This window comes from Labrus mixtus, chromosome 20, assembly GCF_963584025.1.
Source record: "Labrus mixtus chromosome 20, fLabMix1.1, whole genome shotgun sequence".
In the NCBI taxonomy this organism is placed as follows: Eukaryota; Metazoa; Chordata; class Actinopteri; order Labriformes; family Labridae; genus Labrus; species Labrus mixtus.
Genome location: NC_083631.1, coordinates 9,710,549 through 9,729,816, shown reverse-complemented (window position 1 = coordinate 9,729,816; position 19,268 = coordinate 9,710,549). Strand labels below are relative to the sequence as shown.

The window sequence follows — 19,268 nt, the reverse complement described above, 5'->3', positions numbered from 1 at the left end:
CCTTTCCTTTTTTTAAACAGATAAAACACACAGATCTAAGATTAGTTATAGGATCATTTAAACATGCAAGCTGACAATGTTCAGTTAGAGGAGTTTTATTTCAATGGGGGTGAAAACACGAGTCTAAAGATTCTGTTAAAAACAAGTCAGGCATCGATATTCATTTTGAATATATGAGAAGCTCCGTTAACGGGTCTCTGTGTGTGTGTGTGTGTGTGTGTGTGTGTGTGTGTGTGTGTGTAACCAGATGTCTGAGTGTGTAAGTGTTGGTTTTTAAGCTCGCAGTAAACTTCTATTTATAATCCTCCAAACCTCGGCTCTTCCTCTCTGCGGCCTTATCACCGCCTCGCTGTCAAAAACAAACTCTTATCTTCCTCAACCCTCCAAAAATATTACTCCGCTTATCAGATTTTCCACTACAAGATTAATGTGTGTACTCCCCCCCCCCCCCCCCCCCCCCCCACACACACACACACTTTTTTCCTTCTTCTGTGAATTCCTCTATTTCTGAGTAAGAAAGAAGCTGTAACTGTTTCTCCTGCAACAACAACACTGTGAAAATATGAATAACTAATAATATAAATAACGAAAATAATAATGCAATACTATGTGACATGTCAGCCACTGATACACGACATGTAAATGTACATTAAAGGTTTAATGTTTTGTCGCGTCACTTTTCAGACAGTGCAAATTAAAAACTAAAAGTTAGACAGAGGGGAGTTTAAAAAGACGAAATAAGAAGCTGATTGGAGGAGGGATTAATATCACACTTATTGATATCTCTATTTATATTTTCTACAAACTGAACCTCCTCAAGATCAGCTGACCTGACTTAGGAAAATGTATTTATTTTCACCGAACTCCTGTTTGTGTTGGAGCTGCTTTGTGGAGACAGAAAAAAAGAACATGGGTCTCAGAAGAGGAGCTAAAAAATAATTCAGTAAATGAATAATCCTTTTAATGACGTAAACACACACACACACACACACACACACACACACACACACACACACACAAAGGTAATGGGTGAATAACTACGTTACAGATTCCATCTTTCTCCAAAGGTTCATCCTGAGTTCAACAAATCAATTCAATTAAGGTTGCAGCGCGCATGCGTTAAGCGTGACCGAGAGTCCTAATAATCTTTACCATTTGCACGTGCATAGACTCAATAAAACGTCACACACGGATATCACGTTATTTATCCTTATATTGAGATAGGACACTATATTTACAGAAACAGAATAAACCTGCACCGAGTCATTGATCACATAAATCAGCTGTTTCCGGTGAAACGATGATATTCAGTGACAGTAGTAAAATGAGCAGAGAGGAGTGTGGACATATGGCTGCTCTCTCCGGGCTGCAGAGGGTCGAATAACATCGATATTAATCCACCTGATACCTCCGTGTCTGCTCCAGAGCCCGTTAAGTAGACTCAAAACGGTTGTTTATACGCACTAAGCTGCAACGCAACACATTTGTTTCTGGAATACTTGATGAACATGAAGCCTGCGAAGTGATGCTGCGGTTTCTCTGCTGCGGGCTCTCGTGTCATTTATATTTATACAACAAAAGGAGATGGAGAAATGATCCTGGAAGAAAAGGAAAAAATGTGTGTGAGAGAGAAGAAAGAGACCCCCTCCCTCCTCACATCTACTGACCATTTTTCTTCAAAGTAATGACTCCAACTCGATTTAGTATGACGGAGAGAGAGAGAGGACAAAATGACAGAGAGAGAGAGAGAGAGAGAGAGAGAGGTGGAAATGGCAGAAAGAAAGGGTGTGGAAAAGGGAGGGGGTGAGTGAGTGAGTGAGAGAGAGGGAGGGGGGGCTGTGCTCGGGGTGAACGGGAGGTCAGCGCGTCTCTCCAATATTAAAATGTGTACCGGGGACGCGGGGTGACACGCCTCGCCCGTTAAACAAAGAGTGTGCCAAACTGGCAGATTAATTTGAAAACTTGAGTCCGTGCACACACACACAACACTTAATGCCTTAAAGAGCCAACAGTCTCCACAGCAGCCCTGCTCGCGCTCCCTCAGCCCCGAAACGAGACGCTGTAACACCGGGAAACACGCGGCACAGCCTCCGGTGAGGGGGGGGGATTTCCTCTGTCATTTCACGCAGATGTGATCCGGCTTTACGCACGGAGTGTCCGGAGCTGTTTTGTAGTTTCCTCTGGATTAATTTGTTCCAAACATGCAGCGTTACTGCGTTCATTCAAAGACGAATCGTGTCAGATACACAGCCATGTTTACGCACACCGGAGACCGGAATGTGTGCGTCTGTGCGCGTGTGCGTGTGAGCGGGGGTGTCCGCGGAAATGACAGCGCTCTTTCTTTTTTTTTTCTTTTTAAGATAGCACGAAGATTCCCGAAGAGGTCAAAAAACCTGTGGCGTCAGAAGGAAGGGGAGGGAGAGAGAGAGAGAGAGAGAGGAGACACAGGAGCACAGCTGTCGATGTGTTGGAGGATTAAAGAAGAAAAAGAAAACGCAGAAGAAGAAAGAGAAGAAGAAGTGATAACAGTGGAAATGGATGTGACGACGCGGGAAAGGAGAGGAGGATTCACGCGCTGCAGAGGAGTGAGTACACAAAAAAATCTCCTTGTAGAAGAGGAAGCTGCCTCATTTGCATTCCGTGTGTGTGTGTGTGTGTGTGTGTGTGTGTGTGTGTGTGTGTGCGTGTGTGTGTGGCAGGTGCTTTGCCCACGCTGCGCAGAGAGGAAGGGGGCAGAGCACGTGTTGCAGGAGCTTCCTCCTCTTCCTCCTGATTTTTTTTTTTAACATAGTTTAATTTGAAAATGATTCATCGATTAGGATGTTTGATCGACTATTGGCTACATGTGTGACGTCACTACCTGCTTTAAAAAGTGGATTATTAGTTAGCATGATTGAGACACTGACAAGTTGGTAACAATGTTCGACACACACACTCACACACACACACACACACACACACACACACACACACACACACACACACACACACTATCAGCAGTACCCAGCTGCCTGAGGTGAAGGCGAGGTCGTGGTCAGTTGAAGGTTAAATGTCACGCTGGACAACTTTCTCCTCTTAAAGCTCGGATCAGTTTGGAAACGTTTTTCCTGCAGATTTTAAAATCTTAAATATTCTGTAAAAGCTGACACATTCAATGCTCATGATTTCGTTGTTATATATGTCTCTGTTTCTGTTTGAAAACCCCTCAAACAGCAGCGAAGTGAATGTGAGGATGTGAATGTTTTTACAGTTTTAATATCAAAGTGAATTTAAACTAGAGGCATGTTTGCTTCCTCATCTGGAGCCTCCTGCTGCTTGTTTGGGTTTTTATCACTGCATCCAGATTTGTGGTTTTCTGCTTTTGGTTGCGGCTCGAGCATGTTGTCAAAATGAGCTCATGTGTTTAGAAGCTGTTTGATTTGGTCCTGCTGATGTTTTATTTATTATAAACTGTCTGTGGAGGGAGACGCTCTCATAACTACAACACGCGTTTAATACAAATATTGTGCTCATGCTGCAAACCACCAACTGTGTGTTTAACAACCAGTTCAAAAACCAGTTCATGTAGAAAAAGAAATTGATATTTGTGTGCAAATATTTGGCACAGATAATGATTCTATTGATGGGATCAGAAGAGCTGCAGGACGCGTTTTTTGCACATTTGTTTCTTCGTTTAAAAAAACGTTTTGCTCAATTAGCAAAGACATAAAGAGGTATATCATGGTGTGTGTGTGTGTGTGTGTGTGTGTGTGTGTGTGTGTGTGTGTGTGTGTGTGTGTGTGTGTCGACAGAATTTAGACTAAAAATAGGAGGAACATTTGGACATGTGAACGACAGCAGCGGTGTGTTTTGGTCGTTCTGCAGGAGATTCTCTTTATCTTCGTGTTTTTTTCTGTATATATATTTCTATTTTTTTTATTTTATTTTTTGCAGGCTGCTGCTTTGTGAAATAACGAGTCTCATTTCTCGAGCTCCACAAAGCTCTCTAATAAACCACCTTTAGATTAATCCTGTGCACACGGACAGGCCTGTGCAGAGCGCCATTCTTCCCTCCGCGTTACTTTGCATGACAATAACCGGAGGAGCTCACCGAGATGTATTTTTCAAACTGCACAAAGGAGCGAAAACCACATTTCTCTTATGCGTCTCTGTCCCTGTAGCTTTTTCACCTCGGTCATATTTCAGATCTCTGACAAGTCCGGCTGCTGCACATAATGACGCCGTTTAACCCTTCAATATGGTGCGCTTGATTTTTCACTGCGATGTAAGGCCTCTCTGTGGATCTCACAGGTTCCAGGCGACAATTACAAATGAAATGCAGCTAACACAAACACTAAGAAATAATTATTCCTTTAGCATATTTACGGAGTGAGTACTCTGATAATAATTCTTACATTTTATTCCTCCCTTTGCTGAGAAAAAAAACTCGAGTCTTACCTCAAAATTCATCCACATTTATCCTTTTGAGACGGAACATTTAATCCCAGTTTGCAGCAGCAGATTGAGAATGAGGGAGCGGAGTGTCTGCAGCTTTTCTCACAACAACTGAGAGTCTGTGATGGACAAACTGGTTAAAGAAGGGTCGTAAATTTCGGAGTGTAAAGTTATTTATTCACCTCGGCTCTCTTCCGCACCCTGAATTTTTTATTGCTTTTTTTTTTATTTCACCCCCTCCCTCAAAGAAACATTCAAGCTTCCCTGTGAGTGTTTGTTTCGAGCTGTAAACGGAACTGACCCGCAATAAAAGACACTTGTGTAAATCCAGATGCGCTGACCTTTCCCTCTCTCTCTCACACACACACACACACACACACACACACACACACACACACACACACACACACAGTGTCTCTCTCTTTCTCTGATATCACAGCTTAATGTTACAGCAGAGACGAGCCGTCGTTTCATTCTCTGCAGCAGGACAGGCTGGTTTTTCCTCACAGCTAACATTTATTAAATTCAAATAAAAACGCAGGGTAATGTTTGTTTCGCTTTTTAAAAAAAAACAAACACAACTGGTGAGTTTAATTTACGTTGTTGTGCCATGAGAGCTTCCTGGTGTATTGACATAAATCTATCCGGTGTGTTTTTGGTTTTATCTTTTAAAAATCTTTGTTTTGCGCATTGACCTCTACCTGCAGCCGGATACAAAAGCCCCCCCCCCCCCCCCCCCCCCCCCCCCCCCCCCCCCAATCCCCCACCTCCCTGCACTGAAAGGCTGCTGCTGACAAACTTGACAGAGGTGAAGGGAAGTGCCTCAGTCAGACTCAACACACCTTGATCGATACCTGAGATGACCCGCAGCAGAGCGCGAGGTCAAGGTGACAGGGGGGGGGGCACGCCCACACCTGCGCACAAAGGAACAGAATTGAAAAGAACATGAGAGCATATTCCACCGGGTTGTTTTAAATGTTTTAAAAAATAACAGAATATGTGCAGAACAGAAACAGGAAATAGAAGCAGGTTGTTTCTGTTCTGGTGACGTATGAGTAACTTTCGGAGGAAACCGTGAACAGCAATATTGCCTGCAGCGCGGAGGGAGTGTCGGTGTCACAAAATCAATGTGGGAGCAGCACAGATAGAAAATTACACGTTTCTACACCTGAGCGCGCGAAGAACCTCAATGTGCATCAAAACATTCTCAGTTATGAAACCAGTTTTATTTTAATGGATGCATTAAAGATGTCTGAAGGCCTCCTCTGTGATTTTATGGGCACGAAAATAGTTTGACTTTTGTTTTTTACTAGGATAGATATCTAGATAAAAAAAAAAAGAACAGGCCCTGTGTGTGTGTGTGTGTGTGTGTGTGTGTGTGTGTGTGTGTGTGTGTGTGTGTGTGTGAGTCTCATTTTAATTCATTTAAATCAGACTTTTAGAGACAGAGTCCAATTCATTTAGCTCAGCGGAGGGACATTTATTCATTTATCTTCAGTCAGATGTTTCAGAATCATTTTTGATAGCAGCGCGTGTCTCGTGCCAACCGATCTGTCTTTTCTTTCATTAACTTGTGTTCACTCTGTTAGAACCGGCCTCGCTTTCAGCTGCCAACATCTTCTTCTTCTTCTTTTGGATAATTAAAGTGTGCACGCGGAGTTACACTCTGCTCATTACGTGGATGGAAAGCTTTCAGATTATTTTCATTTTGAATAAAAGATTCGTTAAAAACAGAAAATGACCAGAGGAGTTTTAAAATTCACAAAGAGAGGAGGGGAAATATGTGCCAACGAAAAGAGGCCTGAGATGATCTTTAGATGATTTGAATTCTTCTCTTAAATATGGAGGGGATCATATTTAAAATCATCAATCAGGTTTTAAATGTCTGCATGCCTGGACTCTATATTAACACAGATTTAAGAAACGGAAATAAATATCTGAACATGCACATCCGGTTAAAACAAAAAGAGAAGGCCTTTTATTTTTAGATGCACGATTTAAACCAGTTTCTTATTAAATCCTGCGCGTGCAAACATATTTTAAATTCACCTTAAAATCAGTTCTGACCACACACGTCCCCCTCTGTCTCCTCCACATCTGCAGCGTGTGAGAATAAATAAACGGAAACGAAACTGCTCGTTTCATTTACTCCTCTCTGTTACATTTCTGTTTTATTTCATGTTAGAGCTTACAGGAAGTGTTACAGCTCTATTTCCCTGATGCCCCCCAGCAGAGAGAGAGAGAGGGGGGGGGGGGGGGGGTCAGGGGTCGGAGACAGTACAGATGGATGAAAATATTCCAGTAAAGCTGCAGCGACAGGGACTTTATGAAGCAATAAAAGGTGTGTGAACCTCCAGAGAGCCGCTGTCTTCTATATCTACCCTGTAGATCCGGATTTGTGTACAAATCATTACAACAATCACAAATTCGCTTCTAGGGGAGTATATAGTGGATTTAAACACGACGGCAGCGATGGATCCACCGCACAGAGGAGAGGCCTGCAGCCCTAATAACGGCCTTTATTCACAGCATCTTCTGGGTTTAATCTGTAAAAATGTAAGAATAAATAAATAAAAAGCGTTCAATAATTTATTTATTCCACGAGTGTGTTTGTGTTTATTCTGACGCGCATGCGTGTTGGGAATCTTTTCTCCTCCAAACTGATGAAAACTCGTTCAAAGTGTTTCTGTACTTTCTTTTTTCGATCCCGGTCTAAAGGCCAACTCCGGGTTGGATTGGACTCTTTTTATTTATTATTGGTCCTGTTTGAAAAATGATGCGTTCAGGCTTACTGTTCATCATGGGGGGGTGGGGAGGAGGCAGCAAGGTTTCGATTTAGAGACGGTCAATTTTCTGGAAACAAAGGACTTGGATATCTCCATCATCTTGCCTGTGTGTGTGTGTGTGTGTGTGTGTGTGTGTGTGTGTGTGTGTGTGTGTGTGTGTGTGTGTGTGTGTGTGTGTGTGTGTGTGTGTGTGTGTGTGTGAGAGAGAGTGTGTGTGCACGCGCACCTGAAGTCCTGATAACGTTAAAGAAAGTGTACACTCCCTCTGATAAAGAAACCCTCTCTGTTCTATCCTCTGCAGTGGTTCCTGTTTTACAGAATATTTGATGTTGCAGATTTATTTTGTATTAAAGTGAATTAAATGTAGAATCCGTTCAGTACAGATGCTGGAATGAATCATGATTATTTCTCTTCCTGCTGCCTGTGCGTAAAAGAGGTGAAGGCCTTTTATGGTGTTTTCTGTGTTTTTAAGGAGTAGAAGAGAGACACTGTGTTTGACATGTTCGTGTGATTTTAAACAGTAAAACGAATCTGTGAAGCAGCTCGTGTGTGTGTGTGTGTGTGTGTGTGTGTGTGTGTGTGTGTGTGTGAGGGTGAGAATCTGTTCAGGTGGAAAAACAAAAAGCTTCTTTATCTCGCAGCTCAAGGGCAAACGCAGCCGAACAGCGTGGAAGCTGCTGTGTGACTTGTTATTCTGAAGATGTTCATTTGGAAAATAATTCTGTTTCTTGATGCAAAGCAGAGCCGCGCGCGAGGCTGAGGCTCAATTAACATGCGAGGGGAGTTTAAATGTGCGCGTGGTGGAGTAAAAAAGGTGCTGGATTCTCGTCCCCTAATGCAAAGGTCTGCTGGTGATTTAGGAGAGCGTGTAACCTGAATTAGTTGATGAATTTTCTATCGATCCTAAACAAGCCAGATTTATCTCTGACACGCGCGGGGCTGCTGGGTGGCCGCGCGCCCACTCCCGTTATTAGCCATTTGGAAAGAACAGAGAAGAAGAAGAAAAAAAGGAGAGAAGCTCTGGCAAGCCCGTCTGTACACACACCCAAATATACACACACACACACACACACACTCCCAAATACACACACAGAGGGAGGTGCAGGCGCCACTTTAAATCCCCGCGAGCGCTTTCTTTTTTCTGTTTGCTTTCTTTTTTTTTCCTGAGAAGCTGCAGCCAGACGCGGAACAGGGGGAAAGGGTTCGTTTGACTTGTCATCTGGACTGTACTCTACAGCTCGTGCGTGTCCGTGCGCGCGCAAAGCTACGTGTTATTGTTGTGATTCTCTGAAAACATGAGAGAGTGGGGCGCGAGAGGGGAAAGTACTGAGGCCATATGATGATGCGCGTGCGGGGGCCGTATATGCTTAATCCCATTTCCTTATCCGGGGTCCGTCCTAGAGGCGCGCCATTGGCCGGCTGCCGTCACGTGGCTTCTTAACTTTGTTCACTTGACAGAAAAGTAGGAGGGTTCAACGGAACAGGAATAAGCGAAGAGTAAAGGGATGAGATATAAATTTTAGTTATATATTTTCAGAGTAGGTGCAATTCCACAAAAAGAGTGAAATTAATGGCCATGAGCTCCTATTTGATCAACTCCAACTATGTGGACCCCAAGTTCCCCCCGTGCGAGGAGTACTCTCACAGCGACTATCTGCCCAACCACTCTCCGGACTACTACAGCTCCCAGCGGCAGGAGCCCGCCGCCTTCCAGCCGGACTCTCTCTACCATCACCACCGAGCCGAGCCGCCCTACACGCCGTGTCAGCGTGGTGGGCAGCCCGCCTCCGTGGTGATGTCCCCGCGGGGTCACGTTCTCCCCCCGGCCGGGATTCAGACCACCCCCGTCCCGGAGCAGAGTCACCGCTGCGACTCGGTGACACCCAGCCCGCCTCCCCCTCCATCCTGCGGACAAACGCCCCACAGCCAAAGCACTTCGTCCCCCTCCAGCACCCGTAAGGACCCGGTGGTGTACCCGTGGATGAAGAAAGTCCATGTAAACATCGGTGAGTGAGCATGCTAACTTGTTCCTCTCTCTCTCTCTCCCCTCTCTGCCTCGCTGCCTTTGTGCGCTCAGCTAGGTGTCCACCGTCAGGATCTACGGCTTCCCCTCCCTGTTTCTGCTACAAGAACACGAGTAGCCCTTGGGTCAAGATTTACGATCGTCTGTTTGCAGGGCCAATATAATTACACCCTCCATAAATTTTTATTACACCTCTCCGCTGAGGAGCCTTTTGAAGTCCGATCTCCGGCTCGTCTGCTCGGATTCTTCTCCTTATGACAACTCAGCCGAGCCCATAACTTAGATTTTATGCTTCTGTAATTTGATTTTAAGTGGTGTGCTTGTGTAAACGGTGTACTTTACTCTGTCGAGCCTTCCTTCCCCTCTCGTTGTTCAGAGGAGGGAAAGTTTTATGGCAGCTGAAATATTCATGTTTATGGAGTCGGCCGTAAAACACTAATGCAGAGCCGAGCAGCTCCACTCTATTATGGCCTCTCTGTGATGGTGTATTACACTCACAGCCTTCTGCGTACTGGGAGAACTGGGACGCGTTTCTGCGCGGCGACAAAATGTCACCATCAAAAAGTCAGTGTGACGTTTTTACCCGGTAAGAAAATCTCTCCTCTATTTTTTTTTTAATCGTTAGTTATAGCTGCTGCGCTCTGGCTCTAGTTTTTAGGATTTGTTGAATCATTACCCAGGCGGCCATTCAGTGCCGTCGTGCTGCTTCACCCTCCCCTCCACCTCTCCTCTGTTCTCCACCAGTCACTGCTCTGAGTGCTCGAGAGAAAGAAAAGAGGACTGCTCCTTTAGCTCGCCTGTTGCTTTCTTTATGCTTTTATATTTTCACGCGTGAACGTGTCAGGACGACGTGGCCCACATTTGCCCCCAAATCACAACATTTGGACACCAGCGTCAGAGCCGGCTGTGCGGGGAGGATTCACAGCGCCGCAGGGCCTGAAGTGACACCTGACAAACATGTGAGGAGAGAAGAGAGAAAGAAGCGTCAGATTGTCAGTAAAGTGTGAAATAAACGAGTTCAGATGTAACAGCTGAAAGCGCAGACATAACGACAGTCCCAGAGAGGGGAGAGGAGAGGGAAGAGGAGAGCCGCGTCACAGGCTCTGCCAAGGTTACAGCCATTTTGTGCTCCTCACAGCGGCTCCTCTCCGCGGGGGTCAGGATACGTTTCTCCGCGTTAGAGGCTCAGACTGCACGGAGAATGTTCTTAGTGTGAAACGAACTCTTAGATTTACTTGTTGTGTCATCATTAATAAAATTCCCTATTAGATATTAAATCTTCGTTTTTAAGAAAAGGCGGTTTAGTGTTCATCACAAAGACAAATGTTTTACGGTTTAAAGGGTTGTGTAATAATGGAGTCATTGAATTCTGATTGTTTTTACTGTTTTTATTGTTGAAATAATTAAAAGTATATCTAGCAATTATATTTTATTATCAGCAATTTTTAGTAGCATTAGTAACACTAATAGAAACATTGTAGGTTTTATTATAATCCTATTATTCAATAATAATTTGATGTATTCATTTATATTTTATTGTATTTGTGCTTGTTGTTCATTTGAACCTTCGTGTCTCTATTGATCGTTTTCTCCTCCCTCTTCTCCTCAGTGAACCCAAACTACACGGGGGGAGAACCGAAGCGCTCGCGGACGGCCTACACGCGCCAGCAGGTTCTGGAGCTGGAGAAGGAGTTCCACTACAACCGGTACCTGACGCGCAGGCGCAGAGTGGAGATCGCGCACACGCTGGTGCTGTCGGAGCGGCAGATCAAGATCTGGTTCCAGAACCGGAGGATGAAGTGGAAGAAGGACCACAAGCTGCCCAACACCAAGGTCCGCTCCGCCTCCAACAGCAGCAACACAAACTCCCAGAGCCACACCGGGCCCCTATAGCCCGGTAACAGCCCGGTACACAGCCCGGTAAACAGCCCGGTTCTCTGGCTCTTTGGCTCACTTTGTGTCCCTCCCTGAAACTGAACGTCGACGCTTGTAACCACCGGAGCCCGCACTTTGGACCGGATTAAAGGCTTTGCTGTGGAGGGAGGGATGCTCGGCCCTGATCTATGCTGATGATATACATTATAATAATATGACGTGATGACGTGGGAGGGGTGGAGGGGTGGAGGGGGAGAATCTCCCATTCATAAAAATATGAAACGAACAAAAGAAGGAGACTGAAAGAAAACGACGCTACAGCTTCTCTGCTTCTATCGTCAAATCTCTCTCTCTCTCTGCCTTTTATATCTCTCTCTTTTTATACCTCTCTCTCTCTCTCTCGCTCTCCCTCTCTCTCTCTCTCTCTCTCTCTCTCTCTCTATGCAGGCTGAGGATTATGTGCCCGCTCTTCTCTCTGAGTTTTTATTTCGCTGAAGATGGATCCTCGTTTTCATCTTTAATCATGCCAAACTCTGCTCCCATTTGTCATGTTTACTCTGCGGGTACAAAGCAAAGGGGTGAACCGCGGCTCTGCCCATTACCCCCCCCCCCCCCCCCCCCCCCCCCCAAAAAAAAAAAAACCTGCACCCCTCCAACCCCATAAACACGCGCGTGTAATAAATGGAAGCATCGTTTCGTCACGAGCAGTATTCTTACACAAACACGTTCATATCTTACTCTTAACATCCAATAATATAACCCGCGGAATGATCCACGAAGACGCCATGTTGTTGTTGTTGTTTCTGTTGATTCTAGTTCTTTTTGAATTCAGTGTTGATTGTAAAGAAAAGGTCCGATGATTGTTCATTTTGTGTTCTGGATGTTAGCAGACTGAATTGAAGGTATTTTCCACCACAGACAAACAGACAGGGTGAACTAAACAAATGAGAATAATATCCAAAGCTAAATCCTGGTACAAGTAGCAGAACACGTTCAAAACGCAGCACTATACAATGTACTACCTATTACCTCAGTTCTATAAATATATTTTTATCTCTTTGTTTTCTCTCCTGCTCGTTCAATGAAGTGACAGCTTTTCGAGCTTTTATATTTTTTTAAATTGTGTGACGACTTATTATTAAAATGATTATTATAATTATTACCTGCAATACGATAAAAAGCGCTCTTCATTTTCTTGTTTGTGGATTTTTTAAGGAGCAGATGTAATTTAATTGGAAGCGGTTGTTTGTGTTTCCTGCATGTCTGAATGTTTTCTTCTTTGTCTCTTTGTTTGCTCGCTCATTAAATGCGCACACCCCTCTCCTCTGTTCTGACTCCTCTTTAGATATTTTATTCTCCAAGTGTTTTTTTTTTTTATTGATGTTATTTTATTTACATTCCAAAGATCCGTTTCTATGATGATGAAAACGATGATGACGGTGTTGTTGAACATGTGTTACCTCCTCCTCTCTCTGCTTCTGCCTCCTCAGTGTCTTCCTATTATTTGTAAATAGTTCATAGAAATTTAAATAAATGGCTAAAAAGAATCCTCTTCTATCCTGGGTTTTCTTCTCTATAATCTAAATGTTGTTAATGTCAGAAGGTTTCCGGGTTTGGTGATGTCATGAAGTGTTTGAATTATTGCTGAATTTGTATATTTTTTTACTGTATTTAAAAATGTTCTTGTTTTAAAACGCATCAGAAGAATTCCTCTCTGCAGCTCTCTCCTCTCTGAGGTTTAAAATATGTGTTTAAAGCATGCACCCGCGCGCTCTCTCCTGCACACTCACACACACAATAAATAATTTCATTTAATTTCACTGTTGGTTTTTTTTTTTTTTTGCCTACAAACGCAGCGCGACCTGTCTGCAGGAATCAGCAGCCTGCGATGATGAATCTGTCCCGGCCCTGAGTGATCTTGGTACATTACGTCCTGTAATCTCGTTTTAAATCACAAACCGTCCCTCCGTTTCACTCTCGTTCTCCCGTTAATTTAACGGCTGCTCACACGCGCCTGCACCCCCACCCCCCTCTCCCCTCTCCCCCCTCCCTTCTTGTTCTGGTTCTGCAGAGGAGGAAAAAACCGTTAAATAGTTTCTCGGTTCGTGCTCTTTTAATGCTTTAATGAGTGTAATTCTTGCACAACATTTTTTTTCTTCCTATCGGTGTTTTCTGGAGCGAGGCTGCACGCGCATGTGTGTTTTATTTTTTATATATTACAAAAAGGGGAGAGGGCCGGCGCCATAGCTCAAACCCTGACAACCAAATAGATAATCAACAAGACGAATGGCTTCTTTTGTAAGGCGCGGCTCCCGTATTAATTTTCATTTTCTTTTCTTAGAGCAGGTATCGAAAAATATAGAGCACGAGAGGGGGAGCGCGAGAAAATAGCATTCCTCTCGATGAACTTTAAACAAAAAAAAGTGTGCCCCCCAAATTGGTCCGCTCGTATTCCTCGGCCCAGAGAAGATTCCCTATTACTTGTTGGTTGATTTCTCCCTGGGCCTCTTGCCACAGAGACTCCCCCTGCCCATTTATCTGTTTTCTTCCTGTTTATGAAAGGCTCCCCCAGCGCAAAACCTCCTATCAAACTGTACACACACACACACACACACACACACACACTCATAGACACACACGCTCACTGCACCAAAACAAAAGCCTACATGTATTTTCAAACATTTCGCTGTTTCTTTACTGCAAAAATCCATTTTTCTTGCCTCTTTATTTTATTTCTTTTCCTATTAACCGCTTTGCTCCAAACACCACCTTCTCTCTGCAGAACTAATTCCCAGATGCAGAAAAGGACCCACACATTTATAATATATATACACACACTGTATTTTCTCTTTATAGTGAACTCTATAAGGTTTAATACGCTGCTCCCTCAGGCTGCTCCTCTCTCACTGAAGATAATATTTGTGTCTATATGCTCTTATTTCTGCCACACACCAATTGTCCTATATTAGAGCATCTAAAAAGACACCCCCAACCCAATATTCACACACACATATGTGCCTCCACAATAACCCCTGAAGCCCCTGAAGCCCCCCCGAGCTCCGGCGGTCCGAGGTGAAATAAATGAATTTGCGCGCGAGGTGACACGTGCACAATAAGGAATCCTTATTCTTTTTTCTGCTCCTTTATCAGCCGCGGCCTTCTGCTGCTTCTGTGAATGGGAGCAGATTTTTGTGAGGATGCCCACTCCCCCCTCCCTGTCTGAAAAAGTTCACCGCCATTATTTCGCGGACAGGACAGAGGGGACGGCACCTCAAGAAAAATGCGAGAATTATACAAGAAGAAATCATTAATCACTTGTTCTTCTTTAAACACTTCTTCTTCTTCTTCTTCTCTATTGTCATTCGGCAGCCACACACAAGACCCCTTCTGCCAGGAGAGAGAGACAGACAGAGGAGGAGGAGAAGAAGACGTCTTGGAAGACACTTGGAAACCCCCCCCCCCCCCCCCCCCCCCCCCCCCCCCCCCCCTCCCTCTCTCACACACACACACACACACACACACACACACACATAAACACTCATACACACACCTCCCCTTCTCACCCATCAGCAAGCTATTTTTTTACACCCCACAAGTATCCTACTATAAGAAAAAACTTTTTTCTTCGTCATTGGAAAGAAGAAAATCCTTCTAAAGAAACTCAAAGAGTCAGAGAGCCGGCTGCGCGCGGAGGACGATGGCCCGCAGGTCGCTTCACGTGCTGCTTAAGGTAAGAGGCCTGGAAACTTCATTTTCTCTCCTCTCACTCTGTCCCTCTGCTCAGGTGTCTGATGCCCCGGTGGCGTTTTTATGGTTTTATTGCCCCCTGCGCATTTGGCGAGGTCAGGCGAAGGGGGCATTTATGGCCGTGGGCGCTTTGATTTTAGCGTAGGGACTTTTGGTTGGTGCTGGAAGGTGTGTGTGTGTGTGTGTGATGACGGGCTTGTGTTGTTCTCCTCAGTTTGTGCAACTGTCCCCGTTTGCTGTGTTGGTGTCACTTCTGCGTCTGTCACGAGGCCTCTTGTGCATTTGCTCAAATGTCAAATGAGAGTTTTACGCACAGGTTGGGTAGATAGATACGATGACATTTGTTATATTTTATGATCATTTGGATTGGGCTGAACGTGTTTTTTTTTATTAGCAGGGTTCCTGTGATGTAATTGGATAACACAGTGCATGTATATGGTTGTATGAGTTCAGAAAAAAATCACAAACGCTGCAGCTAATTGATGATAGAATTGTCTCCGTGAATAATTCCCGGTTCACCACCCGGAGCTTATTATGCGTTTTCTTTCTGGGCTGTGTTTCACTGGTTATAAAGTGTTGCTGAGGTTTAGGCCTATAGCTTTTAATGAGATACTGTTGCATAGGTGTGTGTGTGTGTGTATGTGTGTGTGTGTGTGTGTGTGTGTGTGTGTGTGTGTGTGTGTGTGTGTGTGTGTGTTCCAGGTGCACACAGCTAGGCTGCAGCAGGAATATGAATAATACTGCGCTCAATTGGAGAGAGGGATGCAGGGGAGGAGGGAGGGTGAAAGAGAAAAATTAAAAGAAGTGATGGGGGGTTGCTGGTTAATGGATACTCTCTCGGTTGCGCTCCAAAACAATTTAGCTGGAAAACAAACGATCTGCGCAGCGCGCTCAGGCCTCTGGTATCTGCTGAGGCGAGCAGCAGCGGCCTCAGGAAGCCACTCACTCCTGTTTGACCTCGACAGAAATCAATCTTCGCGGGATTAGAAATAGAAGGGGGCAGCGGTTCTGGTGGAGGGGGCTCGCGGCCTCTCGTGGGGATGCAGCCGTGGCGTGATGCGATGCGTGGAGAAGTGAGAGGAACAAATGAGAGAAATATAAGCGCCGGGTATCGAGGGAGAGAAAGAGGGAGAATGAGGCAGAGGTGGAGGAGGGAAAATCAATGGTCATGCAGGGCAGCGGAGTGGGCAAGCTGCGGCCGCAGAGGGTTCAAACAGGGGACACGTTCCTCTGACCGATGAGGTCCACTGGCTCTGAAGCCAGAGGCTGACCCCCGCACACACACCCCCGCACACACAGCTCTCATACCCCCACTCCTGCTCCCCCCTTGACCTCGCAGGGCTGCTGGACCCTCCGCTCCCTCGGACATTCCCAGACCCCGGGAGCCCCCGGGCCACTTAGTCATAACAGGCCGAGTTCAGGGCACTGTAACCCGGGGGCATGGCGGCGCTATCTCCGCTCCCACAGACAGACAGACAGACAGAGGGGTAAGAGAGCCACCTGGGCAGGGGTCAGAGAGAGGCCACGACGCACTGAATCACAAACCAAACTACAGGCTGTGTGTTGGCTGACATGTAGAGATTTTAAAGATCATTATTAACTCCAAACTTCCACCAAAACAAGGATTTTATTTTTGTAAATCTGCAGCTGCCTCCAGGTCATTCTAAGTTTGAGACTGAGTTGATTTCCTGTGAGAGCTTGTAGCACTCTGACACAACGTGTTGTGAAACACTTTGATTTAGTATGAGAGGGTCAGCTGGAACAGAAAATGTTGCACTATATTTGGAAAGACGGAGCTCAGTATATTTTGATTTTTTTTTGTTATGTAATGAGGACTGTGCAATTGTCTGAACTTCGGATTGGCTGCTGGAAAAAAAACATTTAAACTGGTGTAACAAACCTTTGTATATGTATTCATTAGAGAATCTAACAGTTAAACATATTTGATGAAAAGCGTCCAAATAGAATCGTATGAATAAAACAAAACAGATGAGAACAGTGAGAAAAGTGATCGTGAGCCAATCAGTGATCATTATTTACCGCCTGGTGGCTGCTGGTCATTTTCCGGCCTGGTAACCTGACCTGCAGCTGGAGGAGTGTATGTGTGTGTGTGTGTGTGTGTGTGTGTGTGTGTGTGTGTGTGTGTGTGTGTGTGTGTGTTGGGGAGCACTAATTAATCAGCGGCACGATGGCAAATGGGCCAAAAGTTTTCATTTAGTTTCAATGCCATGAAATGTTTCCCATGTGGTGTAACTGTTGAAAATGTAACAAACGTGTGAGCATGATTTTGTTTTGATTTAAAGTGCAGCAAACCTCTGCACAGATACAAAGTAGCTTTAATGTCAGTGTGAACGCAAAGAAAAGAGCCATAAATCATCCAAATGTTGCTGTGATGTGCTCTGATGGAGGCAGTATGACGGGGTGCAGACACGATGTGGTGCAGCTCTGCTTTAAGGTTTCATTCTGTAGACCTGACCCTCTTCTAAAACTGCAAGATTCAAGATTTGTATTTGTCACATGTTCATACAGATGTGCAGTGAAATGTAAAGACTGTTCCACAAGGCCATACAATAAACACTCAAAATGTACAAATACACATAAATACAGTAATGTAGAAATATAACATTAAAAAATAATATTAAAATGTAGAAAATGTAAACAGTGTAAAGTGTCACTGTGTTTGATATCTCATAATGTTGCATCCTGAGGAGATCAGACTTTAGATTCACCTGTTGAAGGAGAAGCTGCAGGTGTGGAGTTACAGATTTGATGGGTGGTAATAAGCAGCTTGTTGAACATTCAAAGTTTTGATATGTTGGATGATTCTCAGAGCTGCAGAGCGTTGACTGCGTGTCATTAGTCTCACAACATTATGCAGCAGCTTCTCTGGTGTCGTTCAGCTAAACATTTAAATGAAAGTAATCACATTACTTTATTACTAAACTACAAACTACTAAACTGAAAGACAGCCGGGTCAAAGGTCAGATAAATGTTTACCAGGATGCTTTTAGTTTGATTATTTACAAAGAAAGAATCACAAATTAACAAATCGTATCAAAGATGGTGACGTCACATTGTATCGATATTGATAATATTTATTATTCATGTTAATTATTTTAATTTAATCTTATCACAGTTGACGTTTATTTCCATGTTTTATTAATATTATTTATACAATCAAATAGTTTCTTCAATTGAATTTTGTTGATTTGTGAAAATACATTTTAATCATATTAAAAAAATTCTTGATATTATTAAATAAATGTGAAAAATGAATTTATAAGTGACTCTTACTAAAACAATAAAAGTCAACATAGTGAAATTAAAAGACGTCATAAACTTCATTGTTACCTATTATATCATATTTGTTAAAGACATTGTTATTGATTATTATTGCATTGCATTGCATTATTGATTGCAGTCTGCGCTTTTACTTTGAAGGCGAGTTTTCCACTCACCTGTCGCAAACCGGATATAAAAGCATGCAGGTAGATCGGCGCCAATCCTATAGTTTTGGATATGGAGACACACCCGGACATGCTCGTGCTGCTCACCTTTAGCACCCAACATGAAGCTGCACGAGGTACGAACCGCGTTTTCATCCTCTCATCGACTTTAATGTTGTTTACATGCTAAAGGTGTTTGTGCTATTTGTTTGTTTTGAGCGTGACGTTGGGGAAAATAATATCCGGCCGTTAGCTTACCTGGCTGTTTGTTATGAGGCCTGTGATTGGCTAATGTGTGTGTGTAAGGTGAGGGTCAGCTGGGAGCTGGTTTAGTCACTTTTATAAGAAGAGACAGAAAACTTTACTGTCCTCTAAATAAGCTTCACAACACTTCCTCTTCAAATGGCACCGAACTAACCAATCAGGAGCCAGGATTACTTAGCTCCAGGTAAACCGAGTAAACAGGGACACATGCACGAGCATTCCTTCATGTAAAACATAAAGTAGATATCATGCATGCAGGTTTCTACCCGTGGCTGATTTACAATCCCCTGACCCCGACTCTCATTTTATAGACTTAAAGAAACTCAGAAACACAGATACAACTACAGACAAAACAATACTAAACAGTCCATGCTCACTGACTGTCTTAAAGACCTGTGTCTGTTATTTCATGTCAGATGCTCGATGTGTTTTTAATGCTCCTCATCCTGGTGCTCAAAACATCTTACAGCATTTAATGACTTGAATCAGTAATCTTTAACAGGGTCGCTTTATAAATGTTTTCACATATTTATTTGACAAATATAAAACACTTATTTATACAAGTAGTGAAGTTCTTAACTCTATTAGTTGGAGCTGTGTGAGTCGACCTTTGTGTTTGTGACGCCTGCTACAGAAGAGGCTTTCTATGCGTGGGGCGGCTGTGGCTCAGTGGTAGACTCCTTATTTTCTGTT

The 19,268-nt window shown here is 44.0% G+C and overlaps 2 protein-coding genes across 6 annotated transcripts in view; both read left to right on the top strand.

Annotated features, from left to right (window-relative positions):
- The window catches only part of hoxb3a (homeobox B3a), an 85,378-nt gene that overhangs the window by 31,945 nt on the left and 34,165 nt on the right, over window positions 1-19,268 (top strand). For 2 of the 5 annotated variants that reach the window (XM_061026350.1, XM_061026352.1), the window contains exons 2-3: window positions 2,361-2,585; window positions 14,488-14,848. The gene's annotated coding sequence lies outside the window, so the exon portion shown is untranslated. Of the gene's footprint in view, window positions 1-1,868; window positions 2,094-2,360; window positions 2,586-14,487; window positions 14,849-18,336; window positions 18,449-19,268 lie in introns of those variants that run through there. The other 3 variants (XM_061026353.1, XM_061026349.1, XM_061026358.1) reach the window with 3 other exon arrangements.
- hoxb4a (homeobox B4a) lies at window positions 6,830-12,665 on the top strand. Its single transcript, XM_061026376.1, has 2 exons — window positions 6,830-9,226; window positions 10,853-12,665. Exons 1-2 carry the CDS (start codon window positions 8,791-8,793, stop codon window positions 11,134-11,136), a joined length of 720 nt encoding a protein of 239 aa, XP_060882359.1. The 5' UTR covers window positions 6,830-8,790; the 3' UTR covers window positions 11,137-12,665.